This window comes from Anser brachyrhynchus, assembly GCF_964034855.1.
Source record: "Anser brachyrhynchus genome assembly, chromosome: 5".
Lineage (NCBI taxonomy): Eukaryota > Metazoa > Chordata > Aves > Anseriformes > Anatidae > Anser > Anser brachyrhynchus.
Window position 1 is genome coordinate 38,765,630 of NC_137699.1, and position 18,439 is coordinate 38,784,068.

An 18,439-nucleotide genomic window follows, 5' to 3' on the forward strand; every position below is an offset into this window, starting at 1 on the left:
ATCCAAAACATAGTGAAATAGCATGTATATACACTACTTCACAGCAGGATAAATATTAGGATAGCAAAAGCTGCAAAGGTCATGTTACCAAACACATCCAGGAACAAAACCAGAACCACTAAGAGGGCAGCTCCCTTTCAAATCTCAGTCTTCTGCAGGTTAGGAGATAACAGCAAATCAAAAAAAAAAGTGCTGATCGCAATGTGGAGGGCACATCCGGCTACTGATACTATAATTTTAGCTGCTTCTCTATTAAGGTTAGGGAATAGAGTCTTGGAGATTAAAGTCTTCCTAAAATGCATGTACTGCTACACTGGGATCAAACCAGAAGTCTATTGAGTTCAACACCCTCCCTCCAGCAGCAGGCATAAACCACTTGAATTCATTTTTAGGCTGGAAATAAACAAAATCTGAGTTTTCTTCTGGTAAAAGCATGTATATAGAATAATCAAGATGGGGCAAGGTGAAGGTGTTTACTATTTGAAATATGACTCGTTTTCACTTAAGTTCAATTTTCATAACTTAAGAGTTATTCAGTTATTTCTAAAGTTTTGAACTGGCATACACTTGAAGCAAAACCTTGGTCTTAAAGAAATGCAGAGAGCTGAAAGGGTTCTGAAGCGCCCTAGCACCAGCCACTTGAGTGAATTTCATCCTTGGTTTATTGTACCAGCAAACAAGACTAAAAAAATAATAATCCTCATTTTAAGCCATTACATTTTAAACATTATTCAATGATTCCATGACTTGTCAAACTGGAGGACCTAATGTCATGGGTTTTTATTATTTCATTTATTTTTTGAAAACAATGCTCAAGTTGGCAATAGTCCTGCCTCCAATAAATGATCAGCAAACCGCTACAGATATGTGTTACAATAGCATATGCTTTTAAACTACAAACAAGAAGCTGAGTAAGCAAAAATAAAATCATGTTTTGGAGACTGGGGGTTATTCACTCAAGAAGAGCTAGTGATGCCTTGGCCTCTACTACCATTCTCCATTTTTTAAATGTTTAAAAAAATAGCCCTAAGGTGACAAAAGCTCTGAGTCTTACATTGAAAGATGATCCAAAATCCCTCCTTTACCACATCTTTTTAACTTACTAATTATTGTAAATTGGAGGGGGTGGGAATTTACTTCTAGATTTCCCCTTTCATTTCACATTAACTGTAAGAATTAAAAGTCAGAAGCTGACCCATCCCAGTAACACAGAATCTACTGTGCAAGTGAAAGTCCTCTAACCTGGACTTGGTCCTTACCTGATGCAAACTTGGCATGACAACAGAAAAACAAAAAGCACAAAAAACACACCCACAACCAACTGCATAACCAACAAATAATTCAGATTTACACCCCCCAGATTAGCATGGCTGGAACAATACTTTCACACGGTGTATCTTATCTATTGAAAGTTGCTAGCAAGTATACCACAGGTGACCCAAAGCATTATCCAGTAGTAAGGCGACAAATTTATACCATCTTCTGTCCACAGAATGAAGTCAAAAGGCTCATTTACTAGAATAATTTACTAAAACTTAAGGTAATAAAATTTGTTTTGTATCTTAATGTTTTCTATTAGCCTTATTAAGAAAATACACATGTGCAAACAGATTCATTCAGTACATTGTTTCACTTTGTAGATATACCCTCCATAGGCCTCAGATATCACAATCAATCAAAAACCAGTGATTTTAAAACAACTAATTTTAAATGAAATTATTTGCCCTAAAACCTGAAAATGCAGAAATTATTTCTGTTCAGCCTCAGCTGTATAGAAGCTTGGGTTTTTTCCCCCCCTCTGTAAAAGACAACTTCAGGCTTTAACCATAACAGAACCATGTCTTCCTACCAAGACAGGTTATTTACACAGTAATATAGTTGCAGACACAGCATGATTTTGACATTTACTATAGTCCTCAAATGGAAACAAACCAAACGTGTCCCTGTCACAACTTCAATAATTCCAGAAAAATCTGCACAGAACTCTGGCTTACCATCTCAAAAAAATTGTAAGGAGTAACATTTACTTCATCTAGTCTCTAAACACCCATTTTAGCTTCCCAGTACATTGCTTAGTCCTTCAAAATAGGGCTTCAGTGGGACTCAAATGATAGCTGACACTCGGGCTAGCAAAAGGATAAATTTCACTTCTATCTAAGGCATTGATGAGAGGATTCTCCTTCCCTGTTAGCTGAAGTATTTTTCCAGGCAGTAACTTGCAATATAACTATCATTAACATCCATAACACAGACTTGTAAGGTCACCCCTTTAAAAAAAATAATTCTTTGATATTTCGACTTTGAAGTTCATCATCAGCCTCCTCAGAAATGCCTGCATTCCGAACAATTCAGCCAGTCTGCAGAACAACCGATTAGCCTCGCCACCCACTTCGCACCGGCCTATACCCTTTTCCAGGCAATAGTTCTGCAAGCTGAAGCTTACTGAAATAGCATTTGGTAAATACCACTTAGCCAAATAAGACTGTTGCTATTATCAAGTGGGTGCATTTATTAACCTTGCTTTGCCTTTTACATTTCACTTTCAAATTTAGATGCGGGTGGTGATGAGGTGAGGACTGGAAAGGAAAGGAGAGGAGAAGATTGGGAGTGTGCAGCAGCTGAATTTCAGGCATTTTGAAAGGCTTCCCTATCAGTCTGTCAGAATTTCTGAAGATGACTTGGGAGAGGAAAAAAATAAAAAAGACACCGCCACCAGAGGGCTGTTGCCTGCAAGAAAATGAAACTGCTGCATTTTAACACTGCAATATAATTCTACTGGCTTCATAGGAGCATAAATAAAAGTGACCAAGTTATAAATCTTTTGTAACTAGAACACATAGCATCATACAAACGTAGTTTTACTCAGTGACATTTTGTTTTAGAGATCAGGGACAATGTCCCTAAGGAAAGAAGCAACAAAAGTCAGCATAGTTACAAATTGTCAAAATGGGAACATCAAAGCAATTCTTCTATTTTATTGAAGATTTAAACTGCGGCCACATAAATTTCAGCATCTACATATCAGGATTGCAATAATCAAAAGGAGAAGCTATGGAAAACAAATACAGCATGAAAAGGTATCATCACCTGGAATAAACAGGCTGTATCCTGGCCTCCTTTATCATCAGGAGACAAAAACCAAGAGAGATGCATTAAATGAAAGGAAGCTACATGCAAGAATACTAGGCAAAACTAAAAAAAAAGAAAAAGGAAAAAAAATCACTGGGCCTAAAAAGGTAGGGTTATCCTAGGCCCTTCCATGCTGCTTTCTATTTCTTTAAAAGGTATCAATACTATCTGGCTAATCCTGTCAGTCCCCAAAGGGAAGTCAAGTATTATCTTAGTTTCACAGCAGGGCATCATGAAAAAAAAAGAAAGATAGATTAACTTGCCAGACACTCCACCCCGAGTCAATGGCAGAGCCTGTTAGGGCCAGTGACGACTACACAGTTATTGCTTCTGAGTAATCTGCATTATACTGCACAAGGACATGAACAGAGCCTGTTTTGTACAAGTGCCTCTACTGCTCTTCCCCAAGAAATCACCCAGATAGGACTTGATAGCATTTTAGAGAGCACAGGAGTACAAATCGGGATGCAATCCTTTGAGAAGTTGAGTACCTTTAATCCAATAGGAGTTGAGAGCACAGAATAATCTTTCACAGCAGATTTAGAACTCCACAGAATCAAGCACAAGGTTGGTATTTTGCACACACACAAGAAAACAACCCTGAAATGAAATCATACACAAAGTGCACAGTCCATTATGTAAACAACTCATCCACTTCCGACACAGCCACACCACGGTGATTTCTAGCTGATGCAGGGTTTGACAGGAGAGCAAAACAAAGGCACAAATGGTACAAATGCAGTTTCAGGTAGAGATCGAGAAGCCTGGATTTCTGCACAGGGCAAGGGTCTTAGGTAGACTCATCCAACCCTCACACAGCCTTCCTTGCCCTATTTTCAGGGCTGTCTGTGCAAGGAGAGAGAGTTATTTAGTGGTGTTACTGTCAGTCCTCCCATCGCAAGGTAGACACACCCTCTGATGAAGATACTTTGCTTTGCCACGTTTTCATATCCCACCAGTTCAACGAGGAGAACAATGCCTATAGCACTGGGGGTTTCTTCTCCCCTCTGGTGGACTCTTCAGAAACGTCCAGTAGAGAAGCAGACAGTTGAGCAGCAAATATGAGGTTAACTTTGCTATTCTAATCAATCTTATCATGAATGCCCAAAAAGCAGTCCACAGACCACCTGGTTCCCCAGGCACTAAGGCACCAAGAACAAGTATGGGTGAAGCTGAAAAGGTTCTCAGCTGCCACTCACCTGAATCAATGGTGATAAGGGCAATGGTGATGACAGTGTTACAGCTCAGATCTTGAAAGAGTGCCTGTATCTGCAGCATTCCCTCTGAGCAGGAAGAGCCACCTGGCAACAAGATGGTGACTGTCCCAGCCACACGAGTAGTTCAGCTGTGTCTGTCCCTAACAAAGGTGCAGCAATGCTAAATATAAGGACATCTTCTACGTCCTGACGTATAGACTGGTCAGGTGATTTCAGTACATGTATGTGAGAGAATATTAAAGAATTACTGCTGGAAGTATTCAAACATTCGCCTACCTTTATTTGTCTTTGCTGAGCAGACAGACTTCTGCTTTAAGGACAAAGGACAGTAATGTGTAAAACGTGCCTGTATTTTCAGTTTGAATTGAATTCACTTACAGCATCATTCCACTTTGTGCTCTAATTTGTTTGAATATTCACCGCAGAGGAGATGCATTCCTAGGCTGTTCTTAACTAGAACACTGCCAGAGGTCTGCCTCTGCTATCATCAATAAGCAGCTTGCTCACGGGTCAAACTCCCCTCTCAGACAAACTTGAGTAGGGCCTTGAAGTCACTGGGGCTGCACAGATGAAACAGAGTGGGGAATTTGACTAAGTAACGTCTTCAGCACAATCAGAAAACAACCAGAAGCAAAAAAGATGCAATTTCACAAATATGAGCAATGAAGTAAACCACAGACCCAGAAGAAAAGCAGCACCAGACAAAACCTAGAAACACTAGGACAGATCTTTCTTTCTTGTTGACAATTGCTAAGTTTAAACAAGCTTTACAGATTTATAGGAGTGGGAAGTTTGGGAGAAAAGGAGAAGTGTAGATTTAACTAATTTCAAAAGCTAACGAAAAACTATTTAAGGCTGCTGCTCACAAAGCAGAAGGATCCTTAAAAGCTGTGCCACTCATGGCCATGCCTTTTCAACAATACAAATGCCCGTGTTTAATAGGGCTATGGCACTTGTGTCATTGCCAAGTTTTAATATAATACTTGGCTTTGTCTTTGGTGACCATTTTTGTACAGACAGGCATTGCAAACACACAAACAGCTCTCAGTCTTCCTCTCAGCTTTCTGCAGGAAAGGACTACTTCAAATACTGCCACTGTACCAACATGGATACACAGAGGAAATACAGCGAGGGCTCCCTTCTTCCCACCTTCCCCAGTCATCCAGCTCAGCTTGCAAACAGAAAGGAGTTCGAGCCTCCTCCCTTCCCGCTTTGCAGTGCTCCAGCAGCAGCTAGCAGGCAGAAGTCCAGCTTATCAAGATAACTGGGGATTCCCCCAGCATTAGGGGATCACAATGAGCCACTTTAGAACCACTTTTTTCTCCCAGCTTTGGTGTAAGAGTTTTAACCAAGGTGAGGGGCAGTATCTGAAGAGTAGCTGTACTCCAGCAATCCCAATCTGCCATAGCAGCACCTCATGACTTTCAAAATGCAATTTAGAGAAGCAGCACTGTTTATGACAGCTTTGCTTCAGTCTGCTTTCCTAAGGAAACAAAATTTAGATGTTCAGGCTGTTTGCCTGTAATTCCTCCCATCACATCAAAATCTATTAGCCAATTTCATTGAAGTTTGAAGTCTCAAAGATTTCCTAAGTTTCATGCTGAATGCCTGGAGAAAAAAAGATACAAACGATTGCTCCTACAAAGGAAAGACTGACTGGGATTTAATCCTTAATCTAGTCCAAGAGAAAGCAAAAAGATGGACAGCTAGCAGAGCAAGATCCAAATCAGCCACAAACACAGTTCTCATCTAGCATAAGAGAGAGGAGACTTGAGAGAGATCAGGAGGATGAGGGAACACAAGGTACAAAACTGCAAGAAACAGCTTTCCTTAGTTTCACAGTGTACTAAAAATGTTACAGTTTAGCTGTATCGGATAACACAGAATCGCAGAATAGCTGAGGTTGGGAGGAATCTCTGGAGATCATCAAATCCAACCCGCTTGGTCACAGCACAAACAGCTGGAGCAGGCTGAGCCCAGTAAGGGTTTTAGTGTCTCCAAGGATGGAGATTCCACAACCTCTCTGGACAACCTGCGACAGGTTCAACCACCCTCCCAGTTTCTTCTTTGAAAACAGAGAAGTTTCTTATAGTGTTGAGATGGAATTTCTAAACACAAAAAGACCCATCTGAGATCAGTGCCTTACCATGAAAGGGATTATATGCACGTAATGTAACACAAGTTATTCTTCCTATCAGTTCACAACCTAGAAAAGATGCATGAAAGGTGGAAATCGTACATAACAAAAACTTTCCAAGGGCACACCATGTATTAGTATTAATTTTCCAAAGATGATACAACTGTATATAATATGGGAGAAAAATCCAGAATTCACTTATTTTTTCATTCCACCATGACCATATAATTTGAAAAGACTTCAAAAAAAATCTGTTTCTTTACAGATAGGCTACGTGTCTGCTTTTGAGTATCTCTAGCAGCTCTTCTGACGGTAATCATCAACCTACTTAAATAGGACTGAAATGATTAAGGAGCTCAGTCTTGGAACACCAACATTTTTCTCAGAATTCCCTCCTAAGGCCTTCATTAATTTGCTTGAGGAGACTGCAGCTGTAGAAAAACCTAATACCCATCCAGCATCCTCTAGATTAGGAACTAGTTTATAGTTTGAACAGGCAAGGCAACTCAAGTAAAAACAGAGATGACCAGAACTGTAAGAGGAGAACTGAGCTCAATCCTTTACCTGCTGGCAGCAAATCATCTGGATGTGACAGCCGAACTACCCATCGCTTACAACCTGAAGTTGAGAGCTTCGGAATAGAACACTGGGAGAGATGAAGAGATTCCAGGAAGGTAAAAATCTGAGTCAAATCCATTCCTTAAACGTAGGGACAAGTCACAGGTATTAAAAGAAATCCACACAGTCACTCACTGAAACTTACCCTGGACAAGTGGCAGGTAAGATGAGTTAACTCAACTCCCAGCTGACATTGAGTCAGCATAAGGCGTGAGAAATTTTGAAACATGCCACACAGTGCATATCACTCCACAAGGACCCGGAACTTGAAGTCTTCTTTTCCTACTAGTGCTTTAATTCAAATGCAATAAAATGGTAGTCTTAGAATAGTCATGATAGCCTAGCTTAACCTTTAGTAGAGCAGGATGTTGTTTAAAAAAAAAAAAGGAAATTGTCCATCAGCCTATGTTTAGCTGCAATTATGTTATGGCTCTTTCTCACCAACTATATTGTCATAGGGCTGACAAACCAACATCATGAAGCAGGGCTACGGGTACCTCATCTAGTACCAACACAGATAAACACTCGCTTTTCCAAGGAGAGCATTTGAGCAGAAATTCAGCGTCTACATTGCCAGCCACACGTAAGAAAGAAAGAGAGTCAAAGAAGAGAAAAAGCTAAGGAATTCCACCACCAACCTCTGCTGGGTCGGTATGAAGACCCGGCACACTCACATGCGGTGAAAGACCAGTGCTCAACCTTCGGCAGACAAATTTGTAGGTCCAAGGGCAGCCTTCAGAGAGAAAACTAATACATTTTTGGTCCAGACCAGTTTACTTCTCCCAGAAACCAGCTCCATTATTTTGTTCCAGTCAATGGTGCTTTTAATATCTAAATGACAGGGCACTCAGCTTATGCTACATAAGGCTGAATACACAGATGAATGATGCTGCAAAAGCAGGGCTTGTTAATACATATGTAATGCAGACATTATTTAAAAAATATATACCAGGTATCACAATTTCTTTTCCTCCCACATTAAACGTATACTGCAAAAGACAGCAAATCAAAATTGCAATAGCCTGAGGATATAAAGAGAGTATGTTGTTTGCTAAGCAGACGAAGGCAGCCAGAAGAGCACTTACTAAATGAATGCCTGAAAACAGTTTTCCATCAACCTTTTTTTCAAAACAAAAATAAAAAAAAAAGTTAAGTACTTCACTGGAAATATTATCATGTCTATACCATGCCCACATAGTGTTGCAACATTTTAAGTATATATATATATATATATATACACACACACACAAGCATTTGCACACCCTAAGCCACTTGATTCTCATTTCCCTCGACACCCTCCAACCCCAGCATGAACCCATTTACTCTCAGTTGATGTCACAAATCTTGAGCACAGTTTTTACCAGCAATAACCTCCTTTAGCCAGTTACCAGAAAGCTATACTTTTTTTTCCCCAAAATTCCTTAATTGCCAAATCACTCATTATCAATAGGTAAACGTTAGATAAGAAAACCTAGAAGAGCCTTTTAGCAGTGGTAAGCTACAAAAGCAAGTGTCCCTTCCAGTCTAACCTCATCCCTTGTATCACTGCAAATGAAAAATATTTCTTTAAACAAGGAATTGAAAAACATTTATTTTCTTCTTATGTATGCAGTAATATTTATGCAAGGAGGCCAACAGAACAAACAGCAAAAGTTAAACACAGAAACAGACTGGCACAGAAAATTCAGCTATTAGGACAGGGCAGCTTTAGGGCTACTTCAATTTATGCCAGTTGACTATGATCTCTGTGGCCTTCAGGAAATAAATAAATAAATTTCTCAAAATATAACTGTAAGAGCTGACAAACCAAGATAAATATTCTGCCCTACCCAATCCAGTGCTGAGTACATCAGCTGCTTCCATCTGCCTGAAGGTTACTCTGAACTACTACAAAGACTGTCCCATTTGCAAGAGAATCTATCTGGATTTATTTATTTATTTATTTTTTAAACACCAACATTTACCATTTTGATCCATCTTGCTCTTTATTCTCAAAGCCTTCCAAACAGAACTTTAATATTAACATTTCAGCCAAACCCTTTCTAAATATATCTTGCTTCCTCTGTCCATGTCCTTGGCAATATTTTCAGTTGTTGATGCACACTTCCATTTATTAGCCTGTAAAAACTGTATCCCAAGGTCACTGTGAAATAAACAGTATATTCCCGCTTGTACAGTCCACAGGACAACAGCGATCTCCTAGGCATCTGTGTCACAAATGATGACTATGAAAAAACGCTTGCAGCAACATCAGCGTTTAACACACTTATGAAATGAACCAACATAATTTCCTCTGTTCCACCTAAATTCCATTTAGACCTAATTTCTAAAAACTCTGACTTAAAGAAATCTTAGGGGTAGACTGTTTGCTTGAATTTTATCAGAATTTTATTAGCAATAGTTCTAATGTGTACAATAGGCACCTTTGCCTATTTATCAGGGGTTTGATGAACTTCCTAATGAAGTCAGGTCAGCTTGGCCAACTGACTTCACAGGGGCAGTTCACAGTACCTCAGCATGTGAAAAAGAGCATTCCTTGAGCATCCATTTGTGTGCCTGCTTTGACTCCACTGCTCTGGAAATCTACATCCAGGCTTCCATCTCTTCTCACTCTGACTTTTCTCCTAAGGTCATAATAGGTAGTCCATGCAATATCTCTTACCTCAGAGGGCATTAATGCCGAATCTCTCATCTCTTTTCAATTTCTGTTTGAGAGCTAGATTTCTTTCACCACCTACATTTGTTCTGTATTACCTACCTCTTAATTTTGAGGGCAACATCAATATTTATTACCACCATTGCGATTATTGTTTAACTCTATAAAGCATATAACATTAAAATTTACTCCATATGTTGTATTTTATGGAGTCTTATGGTATACTGAAAAATATTGTAGTGTTGGAGAATCCAAAACATTCACTGGCTGTTCCGCTGCAATTTATAAAAACTACTGTAAAGACCTTTTTAAGAATACCATGTTTGCTCTTGTTATGGAGTCACAGGCTTTCTCAAGATCAGAAAGAATTCCCCCTCTCAACAAAGTTTACCTCTGAACATTTTTGATTTCTCCAGCCTTTCTTACCATTCCAATATAGCCCTTCCCACTGCAGCGGTGCTGACAGAGAGTAGAAAGAAAAACATTAGAACGGGGCAAAAACTCTGAGAAATCACTGCTTCCGTAGTTCCTGCTGACGTCTGGAATGCAGGTATATAAATAGTCATAAAGGCCTACTCATTTGACAGTGTATCTGAATTCTAACAACTCTTTGGTGAGAAAGCTTACTGTGTTTTTACAAAGAAAAACAAACCACCAGAGCCTACTCCCATTTCATCAAGTCCATAGTGGTTTTGCTACTTAAACTGGGATAAAGACTGATGGCATGCCTCCACAAAGTTCATAGAAGGATGAAGGGTAAAAGTCCATTTTCACTGTAGTTGGCAAAAAGGAGTTTGCAGATAAAAAAGTGAAAGTCTTAAAAGGGAAGCCTGGACTTGTAAGTCCAGACAGAAAGCACAATGCTCACGGTAATACTAGTTTACTTCAGTCACAAATGCAGGCACATGGTACTTTTGAACAATCAGACCAAAGGTAACTCAAATTAAGAGCAACTACATCTCCCCAAACCCATAATCATTCCTGGAAAGTCCATTAAGTCTAAGTCACTATGATCTAATCTTCCTGGCAAAATTTCACTAGAAGTTTTTTCTTAAGACCTCTAATGCCCATAGTATTGCTTGCAACACTGGATTTCTATTATTATTATTAATTAACCGTTTAAATCCTCACAGATTATCACTGCAAAGGATGCAGACTCACTGTTTTGAAAGCAACTCTCATAAGGAAAATAAATACATGAAAACATATATAGAATATATATTTTTTAAAAAGGTGATGATTTATGATTTACACCTCTATAACTATATATTCATCTATAGACAGCTAAACTGAATAAAGCTGTACCCGTTTAGAATCGTCTCTAGATCCAACACAGTGGCACAAAAAATACTATAGCACTATGGATGAAAAAGACAGACTTTGTTTAGCCCACTTACCTAAAGGAACCGGGCTTCTGAGATTGCATTGTCTACCCAACACTCCTCCAATAGATTTGAAGCTTTCAATTTCAACCAAGTATGACACACAAAAAATTAACAAATTTCAGTTTCTGACGGTGTCATGGAAACAGGTGGTTAAGGCTGTAAAGAAACATCCTGTTCAAGCCCTTGCTGAATCAAAGGCTATTAAATTTGCTAAGACTCAAATGTAACGATCTCTCTTATATAACCAAACAGCAGATTGCTCAACGCTTTGCTGATGGCTCATACAGATAACACATTATATAAAGAAATAGCTGAAAGTTACATGGTATACAAGTCAGAAGAGGGACCCCTACACTTTTTGCAAAGGTCAAAGTGCCATGAGTTTCCAGCAGGATTCTTTGTATTGAATGCAGGACTGAGCTTAAAATGGAATGAAAGGAACAAGACAAAATGGATCAGCAACACTGAGATTATCTTGGTAAAAAAAAAACTACAGTGAATAGGGTAACAACCACTTCGAGCCGGTCTCTTATTACTTGTAGACAGCACAGTGTTCCGGAAATCTCAACCGGACATTGATTTGGTGCCATAGCAAACAATGATGGTGAAGTCCATAAAGCAATTGTCAAATGAAAATACAAGAAAACCCTCTGAAATGCTGCAGCCTTCACGTGAAGCAGTACTTCAGTTCCTCATCTTTGACTCTAGTGAATATTTATTAATGACTGCAATCTGAATTACTATTAAGAATTTCAAGGGTGAAATAGGGGTTAATGAGGCCAGGAGAAACACACGAGCAAAAATATTTGTGGAGTAAAAATAATTAAATAAGGAGAGAGGAATACAAAAGAAGCTGATTTCACACAAAATTAGCGGCAAATGGAAAACAGTCTGTCTGAGCTAAGAAAACTAAAACAGTATTTCATGTTTAGGTATGATTGGGGTTTCTTAAGGCACACTGTTTCCACGTGTGTTATCGTAACATGACACACATCTTTTTCCTCATTACTGTTAATTACAATGGAAACCTCCTACAATTAACTGTAGTAGAATGTAATTCAATGAAACTTACATAAACCAACCTTTCCCCACACACTCATATATATAGTAATAATCTTTTGCACTGAGATTTCTGTAAAATAAAATGTTTTGAGTATAATAATTCAAATTATGCTGCTGCTTCTATTCCTGTAAAACCATACAAATAGAGATTCCACGACCTATTCGTCAAGCTGCAACAAAACAAGGGAAATGCTCAGAATTCATGCTATTACAAAAGCAAACAGGCAACAGAAAACCACCTCACTAGAATACGCAAATAACGTTAAATTCTTATGCTACATTAATGAAAATAATTCTCTATCATTCCCACTCTCAGAAAAGGTGTAAGCACACACATCTTTCAGCTCTGCCCCATGCAGCCCTTTCAGGACTTCTCTGACTAAGAGGCCCTAATCCTCTATTTGTGGCATCAGTCACCCTCAGCAAGCTCGAAACACCAGCCAAGAAGGCCGCTGAGGACAAATTTTGCATACCCTATTTTGAATCCTACTCAACGCTTTCAGCACCGTCTGCTACCATCAATCTGAACTAAAGGCTTTTCCACGTGGGTTTTGCCCACCCACAGACAGATGTGACCAGGTTCCACTGACGGCACAGTCACAGCATCTGGACCTCTCTGCAGGGCCCAGTAGGCTGCTGGTGGTGAATGCTTTTTTCAGCTGTTAAGAAGGTAATCCGTGAGAACGTCATGGAGAGAGAGCTAATGGAGAGTTCTACTTACCATCAAGTTCCCCTTCCACGGTGCCCTTTCTAAGGCTGCCCTGAGCTGTGAACCCAGGCTTTTCCCCAAGACCCTCTTCTTTGGATCTCAGCAAAAGCAGGTTAGAGTGATTAACAGATTTGTGCATCAACGTATCTGGGAGCAAAGCTAAAGCTGCATAACTGATATAGTCAGAATTTTACTCAAAATAAAAATGACGACTATGAAGATCACTGTAAAATGAATAGGACATTGCAACACAACTTAAGCTTTCTTTCCATTCATCATTACATTTTGCAGGATTTTTCTCTCCTTCCCATCTCCCTAGAAATATACACATACATATGCCAAGCTATTACCTCCTAATCTTCCAGGGTTAAAATTCAAGCTCTAAAGGAATAATTACAGCCACTATTTTCAGACTTAGGCCACTGCAACCCAAATTCAAAGTTACCCACCATGACAACACAGTATGGCGAATCAGGCCCTCACACTGCGCTTGTTGTCCTCCCCCTAAAACACTGCAGGTTGCCTGCTCACCCTCCAAAACAAGCAGGAAGAAGACTAGCTACTACCACACACTGTTCATACCATTCTGCATGCTCCCAAATGTGATTAGCACAGAAAATGCGAGAAGACCAGAAGGCTTCTTTCCATATTTAGCCACGTATGTTTAACACCAAGCTAGATTTCACCTCAGTGTATTACTCTGTTGATGAAGGGCGGGTATAGCAAGGAAGACATAGGCTGACATCAGCTACTTTTAAGCTTTCTCTCCCCCCCAAGCTTCTATGACACCACGCATTGTACATTTATGTGCTCTCATGTGTGCAGGCAGCACAGACTTATCTATAAAGATCAGTTATATGGTAAAACTGCAAAAGGAAACTTTCACCCTTGTCCAGCTGGTTGAATAACTGCAGAGGCCGACAGCAGCCTCTAAATACATGCTCTCCTTCTCTCTCCACCCCCACGTCTCTAATCACTTAGGAGGAAGATAGGAAGATTATCAGAGAGGAAAAAAATAACCAAAGCTGCAGATAACCCTTTAGGACCACAACGTCAGGCTGTAAGATTTGGAGCAAAAGGTTAATGCAGTTGTATTTTCAGGAATCTTAGACAATTGTATTTTATAGGAAAGGGAGGGGTGCTGAGAAGGTGAGAGAGAAAAGGAAATGGTGATGAAGACAAAAATGAATTTGTCATCCACAGCTGGCTCTTTGATCACCTGGAGTATCCAGGAAAAACATTACCAGCAGAAATAGGTCAGTTTTATTACCAATACACTGCAATTTTTTGGTGGAGTATTTTCATTACCATCATCAGAGCAGATTTCAGTAAGAATATAGCTGTCCAAGCAAGGGCTTATTGAGCTGTGCAAAGAATAAAGGTTGTAACCAAAACACTGTCAGAAAGCTACCTTTAGCAGCTGATACACTGAAAAGATTTGAAAAAAAAAAAGAAAAACAAAAATATAAATAAAAGTCACTTTCACTGGAAGACAATGTCATCTTCATCCCTGTCTCTGAACGGTTGCTATGGGGTTGTGAAGAGGAGGGGAAGGATGGGGGGAGTTATAATCAATCATCTCAGAAGAGCATTGCTTCTTACAGAGAAAGATCTGGATTTTGACTGTGTCCCTAAGAAAATTGCGGACTGCAGAGCTGCTGCCACGCAGGGCAATGAGGAAGCAGGCAGAGCAGAGGCAGCAGCTGGGGATGGAAACGCCTATTAAATCCTTTAGACAACAGATGGGCAAAGCTCGGCTGGGTTTTAAAAAAAAAAAAAAAGAAAAACCACCACACCACAATGCATCATGTTTTATTGTCCCACCATAATGAACAACACTTAATACCCACATGCCCAAAGAAGCCCCCCTATGGCTGATTTCCCCTTTCCCTAAATTATCATCTGAAGTCTCAATCCACTTTTAGGGGTCTCCCAACGCAATGAAATTGCCAGATCCCATCGCTTATTGCACCTGTTACTAGAAAAAAGAACAACACCAAAACCAACAAAAAAAACAGGAAAGACATTTTGGCATTTTTTAAAGGTTTTCCTTTCAATTAAAGCTCCCCTGCCCTTGAAGTGAATATGCTATCTAAGCAAGCAACAGCAAGTCCAGATCTTGAACGCATTTAGGGGATCTAATTATGTCATGTAGGGCAGAAGCACCTGCTCTCTGTTAATTCCCTCCACTCTGTTTCCTCTTTTTAATATTTCTTACCATTGTTCCATTCAGGAAAATCTGCTGGGGGCGACTTTCATAAACAAGCTTTAAGAGAAATAATTAAATAAACTCCCCTCCCCCCCTCCCTCCCACAAAAACACAGGGTAACCAGAATGAATCCTGCTACTGATCCTCTATTTTTCCTTTTATTTCAGATGCTCCCCACAAAAAACACCAGCTCATCCATCCATATTTGCTTAATGCCCATAGCAGTCAGTGCCACAGACATACTGTACATATTTCCCACCACCACCACCAACTGCACCTTAAGGACTACACCCTTTTCAATCATGATGTCATGAAATACTGCTGGTGACTCCCCCACTACCACCACCACCACCTCCTTGGTACTACAGGCTGTGAACCTTTCATTTCAATATAATTTGATTAAAAAGAAAAGACTCCTAAGTAGGGCAGCGAAGAAATTGATGTGAAATCCAGCAACAGCAGACCATCTATTTTTTCCTCCGCATGCACTCTTGCTGTCATCAGAACAACACCCATTAGCAGGAGTAATGAACATAAAGCATCCTGGGCTTTTCTTTGGTTTTTCAAAAATAAGAAATAGGAAAAAAATAAAATGAAAGCTAAAAAATTAATATTCATAAAGGATTTTTGCCTCTATTTTCTCCACTAAAACACCAAATGGGAAAACCTAAACCCTCATATAACCCATCCCCAACATCTCACTGGCTGCTACAGCACCTTCCCCCTAGTGCGGGTGCTGCTGCAAAAGAACCAACCTGTCTGTCCTTTTCCTAGGGTTTTCTCCAAACGATAGGGTCCAACATATTGTGCATGTTGAGCTCCGCTGCCTTCTTTCCCTGTTGATGTCATTTCTACCTGGATCTGTAATTCTGCAATGTGTATGTGCTGATGAGCTGGAATTTCTCTCTGCAGTTCTTTAAATTCCCACTTTGCAGCTGTGCAAGCAAAGCACTCTCTTTGCTTTAGTCCACTTGGTCGCAGATTTTTCTCTTCCTCCTCTTTCTTTTCTTTCTCTCTCACGTGTATGTTCTCTTGCAAGGTCTGTCTGGGACGCTGATGGACGAAGGAGTTATTTTACCGTTCAAAGAGGGGGGATCTATGATCCAAGCCCAAGGAGCATGATGCTGGTGATCTGAGCTCCGCACGCCTTGTTCCCTCTAGGAGCTGTTCAAGGGAGAGCCAGGCTAGAGCAGCGGAAGAGCCGGGGCCCGCAGCTCTGACTGACATTAAAAGCAGCCAATCTCTCGTCTCCCACCTCCTTCTCCCCTCCTCCTTCCACTATCTTTTCTTTGCCATCAGCAGCAGTTACTGCTTCTGCCTGCTACAGAGAATCATAATCAATGCTAACAGCAAACACCTAAGTTTATCAGGCTATTGATAAGGCACAATTAAATATAATTAAGGAGTTTTTATTATTTTAAATCACAGGCATACACATTTTTTTGAATTATACTCCACTATACAGCTGTACTTCCACAATATGGAATAAAGGCTGAGACTGTGTCAGGAAATAGGAAAGAAAAAAAAATCTAGTTTGGAAAATGAGCTTGAGAAATTCATTAATTCTGTTTGATCCTGCATCTTCCATAGGTTTTACCCTTTAAAGAAAGCATTTGGGGGAAAACGAAAAAATGATGGGGAAAAACAGGGCCAATCCTGTAGCTACTGAACTCTGTGACAGACTTGCTTTCGAATTTGATGAGAGCAAATAGACTTTAGGTCCTTAGGTGAAGAGGCCAAAAATGGCATGGCCGCTATCTTCATTAGAAGCACATCAGAAAATCCAAGTATTAAATGAGAATAGGAAATGATTGTCAGATACACAGGTGATGCCTTCACAGACTCCATACTAGCAGCGTAAGAAAACCTGCATTGTCTTTGTTGAAATACTTACACAGGTCTTTAACCCTGAGAGCTAAAAGCATTTGTTGAAATAAATAAATAAATAAAAAGTATATGCTGCAAGATAGGCACAAGCCTACTTTGTGGACTCAGGGCCATACAATTTCAGACTCCATGGCTACCAAACTGAAACCAATACCACACAGAAGTTCCATTTGTACCTTCTCTTCTCTGCTCCACTCCAGGCAGACAACTGGTCAAGATATCCTTACTGAATCACAACCGAGATACAACACACAACAAGGATTCTTCAGTCAGAGCAGAAAGCCATGACAAGCCTGTAAAAGAAAGGAAAAGTAGTGACGGAAAAAAAAAGGGGGGGGGGGTATCCTTTACCTGAAATAGTCATTTCTTTCAATAAGCAACATATAATCATTATTTCATTTTTTTTTTAAAGAGGGAAAAATATTCTGTTAATACTTAAATCTACATATAACACCTGCTAACGGAAATTGGAAGAACACTAGAAATTGGCTCTGGAGCAGTAACACAGGCAGCACAACTCCACACAACAGGTTGCAGAGTAACAAGAAGAGAATATGTGAGGAAACCAGGCCAGCAGACTGAAACCTTAAACCAGTTCCAAGGTGTCCTCCTGTTTCCCTGAAGAAATAACCCCCTCCAGTTTTGACCTTCCTCTGCTTTGTGGTTTATGGTTCATCTTTAATTACTTCCAAAGCGTGCTGTTACAGCTACCTGCTGGTAAAACCCCAGGGTGGTGCACCCCAAGCTGCCCCTATTTCTCCACGCCCCCCAGGCCTCACCTGTATGTCTGTCAGCTAATGGCTGCTGCTCTGCTGAGAGGCTTGGCTTTACCGTTCACCTACAGCAACCTCCAGCCCCCACGGGGGGGGCTTACCTCCCCTATGACCTCACTTTTGCTAAACTAGAAATTGTCATTTCTCCAGTCTTTGATTAAATATAGCTCGTTCTCCACTTAATGCAACCCCAGCAGCTGCTCCGCCCTCACCCCCCCCAAAACCCATCACACTCCTACCCTCTCTCTCCCCTCAGAGTCCCTGCACGACGCCTCACCAACCTGACCCGTCCATCCCTCACTGAGAACGGAAGAAAAAGCACTCGGGGAAAACACCGCTGACACTGGGGTGACATTTCCCCTCACCCTGCTCACCTTCCCTCTACCCTACACCCTAGGGAGGAGGAAAGAGGGTGCAGCAGCCCTGCTGGCAGCCACAGCAACATGGCGGTGGCTTGGCCTCGCTCTTCCCGCCAAAAGTGCTGAGGTGATGGCGGCAGCATGGCGGCCCTCATCAGGGCAGTGTGGGGCTGGCTGCCAGGGCTGATGGCTAACCAGGCTCAAAACCCCCAAAATACGAAGCTTGGGCTCAAAATCCTCAAAGTATGAGGTCTGGGCTCAAAACCCCCAAAGTACGAGGCTTGAAGACATCAGGAGG

At 40.5% G+C, this 18,439-nt stretch overlaps 1 protein-coding gene across 5 annotated transcripts in view; it reads right to left on the minus strand.

The window, feature by feature from the left end:
- Positions 1 to 17,770, minus strand: part of BRSK2 (BR serine/threonine kinase 2) — a 308,252-nt gene extending 290,482 nt beyond the window's left edge. For 3 of the 5 annotated variants that reach the window (XM_080596112.1, XM_080596110.1, XM_080596111.1), the window contains exons 1-3: positions 17,595 to 17,766; positions 17,186 to 17,302; positions 15,878 to 16,286 (exon numbers count right to left, since the gene is read on the minus strand). In XM_080596112.1, coding sequence (XP_080452238.1) covers positions 15,878 to 15,971 — 94 coding nt within the window. In that variant the 5' untranslated portion in view covers positions 15,972 to 16,286; positions 17,186 to 17,302; positions 17,595 to 17,766. Of the gene's footprint in view, positions 1 to 15,877; positions 16,287 to 17,185; positions 17,303 to 17,594 lie in introns of all 5 variants that reach the window. The other 2 variants (XM_080596108.1, XM_080596113.1) reach the window with 2 other exon arrangements.
- Between the last annotated feature and the right edge of the window lie 669 nt (positions 17,771 to 18,439).